An 8,460-nucleotide genomic window follows, 5' to 3' on the forward strand; every position below is an offset into this window, starting at 1 on the left:
GAGATTTATAAATAACATGGCTAATATTTTCAGGAAGCTCATTATGTGTAGAATGATAAATTTTTATCCAGACTCAGACACTTTGAGATTATAAGGAGGAAATACTGTACATTCTTAGGGTTAGGACAACTGGCATAAGTCAGATTGCCCGTGGCCCACAGGGTCACACGGTTCTCCCAACTAGGACCAGATACTGTGCTAAATTGGCTTAACTCAATAAATCCCCGTAACAGTTTTACAAGATTGTTATGGTTGTTATTCCCATTAAATAGAGGAGGAAACTGAGGCATAGATGCAGGAAGTGACTCTCATCCAAAGCCTCCTCCGAGCCCAAGGCATACCACACTCTTACTGTCGGGCCTTCTGGTCTCCTCACTTCTACTGGGCATGACTAACACACCCACCTCTAATTAATTCCCAGTTCAGGGAAGCAGGCTTTCATCAAATGTATGCATTTATAAAAAAAGAACCTTAGAAATGTGTCAGAAAGTTCTAACATTAAAAACAAACAAACAAAAACACACATTGCCCAGCTGGTGTGGCTCAATGGTTGAGCTTCGATCTATGAACCAGGAGATCACAGTTCGATTCCCAGTCAGGGCACATGCCTGGGTTGTGGGCCCAATCCCCAGTGGGGGTGTGTAAGAGGCAGCCAATCAATTATTCTCATCATGGATGTTTCTCTCCTCTTTCCTTCTCCCTTTCTCTCTGAAATACACACACACACACACACACACACACACACATATATTCAAACATGTAATAATCTCTTTAAGCCTGTTTATGTAGACACCAGATGTAAATATTTCACTTCTTTTTTTACTGGTCCTTTGAAAATTTGGGCAAAAGGGTTAAATGAAGAGAGGAATTTCAGATAGTTTTGAAAATTTATATACATTAGGAATAAAAATACTTTGTCCTTTTTTGGTATTTCATGGGTGTATATATATATGTGTGTGTGTGTGTGTGTGTGTGTGTGTATGTGTGTGTATACACACACACATATATATTAGCTTCAAAAATGTTATATGTTAGATGGGTGGTTAATGTGGATAATTTGATCATTTTTCTGGTATCAGAGCAAGTGTTGCTTATTCTGAAATCTGTCATTGGTGTTCCCTGCCCCCTCCTTTTCTGTCTCCACTCCCCTCCCCCCTTCCCCTCCGAGTTCAGCCGCCCTTTATTTTTGGACAAGACGATCACACACATGATTGAGTCAACAATTTATGGCTTTTAAAAATAGGGATTTTGTCCTCTCATAGGTTTATTGTTTATCATAATCATCTTTCAAGTGAAAAGGCTAATTTACTCTTTCTATAGGAATATTTTAAGCTTGATTATCATAATATTACAGCTGCCTGAAAAGGTCTAAAACGGGACACTGACCTTGAATGTTTTCTGCAATTTAGCTCGTGGTGCTTAACATTCAAGAAAGAGTATAACTGCAACTCGTGTATTAATGTGTAATCTCAAAATGTTAACGATTGCTCTGTAAATACATGCCATGCAGATTGTAGAGAGCTTGTAGGGCACTCCCACCTGCATTTGGTGTTTTGCCACGGTGAGTCTGTTGGAAAGACAACAGAACTGAAGTCCAGTTTGCCCATTGGAGCTACTGTAGTTTATAATTTCATTTTTAGTGGCATTTCACCGTGTCATGTTATTAGCTTGACAAAAAGAAAGTGAAATTATTCTGAGTTAATTAAACAGAAACCTCTATTAGGTTCTCTGTCTTCCTTTGATTTTTTTTTCTTTCCCCCTTTCACAAACCCAATAGGAAAAGAGTTTGTTTTGTTATGGAGGTAATGTAATAACGTTCCAGAGAATAGGTGGGGTTGTTTGTTTGTTTGTTTTTTACACAGACTCAGTAATTTGGGAATGGGGTGGATTTACAGGACAAGAGGTTTGTCAGAAGGAAAGGATTTTATTAGTGCTTCCGTGGAAGCGATCGCTTGCAGAAAAAAGTGATTGCTTCTTGCCAATCGACTCAATAATTTCAATATCAAAGCCTGTGCCCTCGAAATGAAAGGCAACCGAAAATGAGCTCTGATGAATTGATAGAGGTTTGGTGGTGATAGGAAAGTATCAGACTGACTTCGAAAGAAGTCTCTCTGTTCGGTGGGAAAGGTGTGCTCCTAAGCCGGTTTCCAGCATCAAAGAAATCCCAGGTGCCCACAAGGAACAAGGGCCGTGACCTGCTCAAGGCCACTCAGCACACGTGGGGTCAGAAGGGCGTGTGAGGTTTAGTTCTCCAGCCAGCCCTTCACGGTCCTTTGTCCAGGGATGTTCACTGTGGGTTTTCTTGTGGAGTGGAAGATGGCCCTTTGGAATAGTCTGGGTTTGCTTTCTGGTAGATTGCATTACACACGATGCATCCAGACAGCAGGGGAGGTGGTGCCGAAAGTTACACAGCTCTTCTAAGGTGTCTGATCTCCAGGACAGGCCAGCAAAAGTGGCCGGACTGCACGGCGATTTGCAGATCTAAATCTGTAGCGCCTCTGCTGAGTTTTAAATATTTCACTGATGGCAAAGGTGCAATTCAGAATCAAAATTGGCTCCCAAAAGAATTAGGAAACTATAAACATTTTAAAACAGATGCGTTCTGTTAATTTTCAGAAAGAGAGGGGGAACCTAAAATAGCCATTCCTCTGCAATCATTGGCAAGGCCAAGCATTTTCTCGTCTCCTGTTAGCAGTGTAAGCACACACTGTTGGGATGTTTCAGGAAATGTTTCTGATTAAAATACCGTAAAAGTGCTGGTACAGACAATGGGAACCTACCTTCTGCTTCCACTTCAGTTCTGTTTGTTGCCATTCTGTTTTGTTGGTTTTTTTTTCAAATGGAAATGAAGTGTGTTTGCTGCGTGGTGTCTGTGGGTAGTGCGGGCCTGAGAGTGAAGTCTTCGGGGTATTTGTGACTGCATCGTTTAAGGAAGATGTTGAAACTATGCTTGGATCCGGGGCCTGATGCATACTCGACTGATCTGAACTAATTTATTAATATTCATTGTGAGACCATCCTAAGAAGTCCTTTTGTTTGGTCCATGTATCCTGCTTTGGGTAGACTCCTGGTGGTAAGATTGTGAAGTGTATAGGCTGAGTAGCCATATGTGTTTATTCTCAGCTGTTTATCTATTTGGTGTTCGGGTTTTTTTGCCCCTCTTCCAAATCCTTTGAGTTGAGATTCTTAAAGGTTTACCCATATTGCTGGTGGTGTGCTTATTTCCTGCGATCATCCACGCTTTCCTCCTTCAAGGGGAGAAAACTGCGAGGAGGGGAGATTCTGGAGATGACTAAGCGGTGTGTTTATAAAATATCCTGGAAGCTGTCTGGCAAGTTGAGTGCCGTGGATATTATTTTAAAATGTAAATGGATTAAGCTGGCTGCAAGACAGTAGGTGTAATCTCAGGTCCTTGACTTGCAGAGGTGACACATTGATCCCTAGGGGGAAGCAGGCAGCTCTACAAGCCTGCGTACCTCTGGCCATTGAGAAAGCAGCCAGCTCGGTGTGCACGGCGCCTCGCATGGATGAAATATGTTCAGTGGAAGCTCAGTGGGGACTCCACCGTGGATGCGGGTACACAGATCTCTGTGAGCACGGAAAAAAGGGTGTCCGCATGGATCTGGGTCTAAATATGTTTAAAAATATATACTTATGCCTTCAGTGGGTCACATAAGTATCCTAAGGGAATAAGAAAAGTCTGGGAAAGAAAAGATAACTCCTATGCACCATGGTGACTTAAGGTCCATCAGTAAATAACTGACTACAAGTCTTGTCCTTAAAAAGCCTGTCACAGCAGGCAGTGCAGAGCAACGGACCACAGGACAGGATTCTGCACAGGTGCAAACTCTGAATGCGCTGAGTGCATGAAATCATTATTATTATTTTTAAAAAGGTCTCTCATTAAAATAAGGAAACTTTTTTGCATGTCTTTTAAAAATATGTACCATTGGATCTACGCATGACCCTGAGGATCGTAGTTTATTCAGAAATCAAGAGAGTCATCTTTCAATCCAAGATATTTTTAACACTGTATTCCTAATGCAATATTAGCTCCTATCGTCCTTATATTGTATTTTAGGAAAAAAAAACATGTTTCCTTTTCAAATGTCTTTTTATTTTTTTAATTATGAAATGATTACATGTCTCATTTTAGACTGAGGAGACAATTCTTTTTCTTTTTCTTTTTTTTTTTTCCGGCTGTCTGCAGAATGCTTGGGTTTTCTTCCACATCTCAAAGCTCTTTTAATTCACTGCTCACAACCAAATTTACATCTTAATTGCAGAGTTCACATTTAACAATATAGACAGCATAATGCTACTGGTAATTAAGCTTTTACTACCTGCTTTTATACAGATTTCTCAGGCACAGTTTTTGCTATGGGAGTTCCCATCTAGAAACTTGTATGCATTTCGACCACAAATAAAAGGAATCAGGCCCAAATCTTAGATATGGCTAAATATAGGGTAGGCAAATTGCTTTCTTCTGTGGAGGGGTGGGGGTGAGGGAGGGCGAATCATGTCTGTCACTTTTATATTCTGAATTTAAATGGGGCTGTTCTATTTCAGTGTTTTGTTTTTTATAGACCTAGAAAATTTGAGAGGGTTGGGAAAAAGAGTAGAGTTCTGATTTAGTGAATTTAATACACACTGAGTATCTGAATTAATTTATTTTGACCTCAAAGATTATATTATTTATATCATGTAGACTTACAATACAAAAGGTTGGTAAGCAGTAGAGATGAATTATATCAAAATTGTGGCTCTTCCATTCTCCATAAGGTAGCAGTTATTTCTTTGCTATAAATAGCTGGTATCTATTCCAAGTGCATTTGTTTATATATATAAAAAAATCTGTTTTTTTTTAAATAGGACTAAGAAAAACCTTTAGTATAAGGAAACACGCTATTAGAGGCAAAACATCTTCTCTTCCTATATCCTTTAAAAAAATACACCCCAGAACTTTTGATGGAGAAATAAAACATCTTCTCTTCCTATATCCTTTTAAAAAAATACACCCCAGAACTTTTGATGGAGAATTCTTAGTTTTGTACATTATCTGCTTGGAAGGAGTCCTTATCCTGACCAGACTGTGTGATGACTTACAAAATGTTTCTGAGCTGATTTTGAAAAGCATCCAGGATGTGTTATGTACAGGAACAAATACCTAGGTAAACCGGCATGTTATTGGGACGCTGATGTGTGGGATAAAATCATCTATACTTGTGCCTGTCTCCCAGTTTGGAAGCTTGTATTGAAATAAGTATATGACACCGAATATTTCAAGTGCAGGCTGTCTGTCCCAAACGTGCAGTCTTTATTTTGTCCAAATGCACTGAGATACATTAAATATAGTATTTACCCTACAGCCCCAGCCCCCCTCCCCCCTCAACTGGAGAGGCTAATGAGTCCTGCAGCTGGGAAAAGCGATGTGTCCTATTTCCCTAGGCAGGCAGACAGCAGCAGGTAAAGAAATGTTTACGCAGATAATATCCACCGTCATGTCATTCGTCCGGAGGCACTACTTCCTCTTCTGTAGTTGAGAAAAACTGAATTCCTCCTCAAAGATGAGATCACCACTCACATGCCCCAACAATTGAGAAGAATACCTTAGACTCTTTAAAACGCCCAGTATATGCACATAAATCTATCAATGATCGGGGGAGGGAAAAAACCACAAAAAAAAACAAAAAACCACAGTGACGAAAGCACGAGAGACTACAGCACTACACAAGCAGCCAAAGGGGCCCGTGGCTGGATAAAACACAGACAAGGAACGGGCAGGACAAACTTCATTCTCTACCTTCCGCAGAATCCTTCCCCAGATTAACTGAGAGTCTGCGTGGTGAGCTCTTCTTCGCAAGGCAAAACGAGACCTGAGGTCAGAAACCAGTGCCTCCTCCCGCGAGTTAACTTAGTTGGATTTGTTGGGCAGCTTCGCAGGGGGTGGGAAAAAAGAGAAAGAAAGAAAGAAAGAAAGAAAGGAAAAAGCACCGTGTGTACAGAGAGCGGGAGCGTGTGGAGCTGCGGTCCCAGCGCTGCGTGCACCCCCGCGCGGCTAGTCTGCACCCTTCCCACCTGCCTGGCTGCGCGCTCCGCAGCCTCCCTTCGCCTTGGTCCTGATTGGGCAGAGGCCCCCCAATCGGCTGCGAGGCTGGGCAGGGGGGGCACTGCATATGCAAAGCCCTGCTTCATATTAATAAGCTCCAATCGGGGCTTTAAGTCCTTGATTAGGAGGAGAGTGCGAGAGCTTTGGTCCCAACTGGCTGCGCCTATAGGGCTTGTCGCCGGGAGAACCTGCGTGTTAATTGCGCCGCGCTCTGCCAAGGAAACTTTGATTTATTGCTGGGGGTGCGCACATAATGGTTGCCGGCCGCACATGGATTCGGTAGAACTTTGCCTCCCTGAATCTTTTCCCCTGCACTACGAGGAAGAGTAGGTACCTTTCTCTTTTCCTTGGCAAACTCGGCCTGGGGTGGGGTGGGGCGGGGGTGCGTGTGTGTGAGGGTGGAGGGGGCGCGGGGGAGCAGAACGTGTCCATGCACCCCGGTTCAGGTAGCAGCACCCTGGGTGTTCTGCGGGCCGGAGTGGAGTGCCTGGTTGCCTTCTGTCTGTCTTGTGCCTGTTGTGTGCAGGGTGATCTCCAAAGTGGAGAATTGTTCCCTGACTACAATGTTACCTTTGAGGCGAAGCGCAGGGACTGTCAGCGAAACAGCTGTGCGACAGTCACTTCTTATTCAGGTGCTAAGAATAGGCACTTGGCACGCATGCTTAGTGAACTGTTAAAATGCATCTTTGACGGGGACCCATTTTTTTCCCCCCAGGAAAGATGTTTTAAAATACAGTATTCACGGTGATGTATACCACTGAGTGCTGCTGCTTCTGTATTTGCAGCGTGACAGATATTTGGGGCTCCTTGTCATCTCGTGCCCCGGCAGAGTTAGAGGCGAAATTGCACATTTCCTAATGCTCCTTCGGAGAACAATTTCGAAACTGCCCCTTTGCAATCCGGGGCTAGAATAATGCTATTTGCATGGTTAGCGTTCAAGTCAGCACTTAAACTGACAAATCAGTCCATTTAAGTAACATGAGATTTTCACACATTATAAATATTTAAGGGGAGGGAAAAAAAAACCCAGAAAGAAGAAACAGTCATGACTTTTTAAAATTTCCCTTTGAATAGACAGTGTTGAGATTGTAGATTTGTTTCGTGCATCTTGTCCAGAAAACACAGAAAGGTACTTTAGTTCTTACACGCGGTTTAATTCATATTTAGGAATATCTTTATGCACGTGGGTCTGTCTGTGTATTTGGGTGACTGAAAATGGGGGAGAAGCGCACAGGAGGTAGGAGAAGTACATTAAGCATTCCTGTGTAAATGAGCAGATCATAAACTTAATTTCAATCCACTGTTAAGATAAAAATATTAGCATGTCACGGGAGCTGTGACTGGCTCGTCTGTTTGTTGCTTGCCTTTCACGTTTCCCTAATACCAACTGTTATAATTCTGAAAAGCGTGCTTTTGGCCAGCATTTTCTCTGTAGGTTGTGAAGAAAATGTAAAAGTCCAGAAGATGAGCTAGTGCACTATAGTGCATGTCCACTAGCTGTCCTTAGAGCCTGCATCTTGCACTGCTCAGTAATTAACTAAGAAATGAAAGTGCAGTCTCCCTGGCCGCCTGTCAGTGTGTGTGTGTTTGTGTGTGTGTGTGTGTGTGTGTGTGTGGTGTGTGTATGCATGCTCTCACACACAAACACACTCACGGGGCAGGGGATGTTAGCGAAGAGATGGACTTAGGAGGAACTGAAAGATAGGAAGGCTGTGGGTCCATCAGTTTGAAACCCGGAAAGGCAGAAACAACCTTAAATTGTGTGAAAATACAAATGAAAAATAAACAAAGGTAGGACCCCACCCCCCTCCTCCCTCCAGTGGAGTTTGAAGGTTAGTGGACCTGAGGCTGGAGGATTGGGGAGTTTGAGCTGTCTTCATGTCCGGAAGGACACCTTATCGGAGCTCACCCAGAGTCTGAACTTTCTCTCTTAAATAAATAAACAAACTTGAAAAAATCCCCTAGAGACTGCTTTTTAAAAGCAGTTTCCTTGAATTTAACTTCTTGGGGCTCATCTGAATCATTAGTCAAGAAAAGCCTCTTAAAGCAGATGCATGTAAATGAAATCAGGGCACCTGTCCTTTTGGCTTTGGCGCAAGATTCAAACTAGCTTTCTTTTTGGCTCCGTTAAAAGTCATCTTTAAAAAAATCCAGATTTATTGTCTGGATGCAGTTTTGATGGTTACGTGGTTCACCGGACAGACAGAAAGACCGGACGCTGAGCAACGCATCTGCCTCTCTGTCTCAATTAATAAACCACAGAATTTATACACGCTATTAATATTCATAGTAATTGTGCTGGGTTAAACCCCATCACGTGTGTGTATATACATAGAAATGAAACCAGGAAT

General features: G+C 42.5%; 1 protein-coding gene across 9 annotated transcripts in view; it reads left to right on the forward strand.

Moving 5' to 3' along the window:
• ESRRG (estrogen related receptor gamma) overlaps positions 1-8,460 on the forward strand; it is a 458,818-nt gene that overhangs the window by 282,863 nt on the left and 167,495 nt on the right. Inside the window, exon 1 of one of the 9 annotated variants that reach the window (XM_006761280.2) lies at positions 6,229-6,435. The exons of 7 other annotated variants lie outside the window; for them this stretch is intronic. In XM_006761280.2, coding sequence (XP_006761343.1) covers positions 6,380-6,435 — 56 coding nt within the window. In that variant the 5' untranslated portion in view covers positions 6,229-6,379. Of the gene's footprint in view, positions 1-6,228; positions 6,440-8,460 lie in introns of those variants that run through there. One more of the 9 variants, XM_006761287.2, reaches the window with a different exon arrangement.

The sequence above is a fragment of the Myotis davidii genome, unplaced genomic scaffold, assembly GCF_000327345.1.
Source record: "Myotis davidii unplaced genomic scaffold, ASM32734v1 scaffold174, whole genome shotgun sequence".
NCBI classification, from domain to species: Eukaryota; Metazoa; Chordata; class Mammalia; order Chiroptera; family Vespertilionidae; genus Myotis; species Myotis davidii.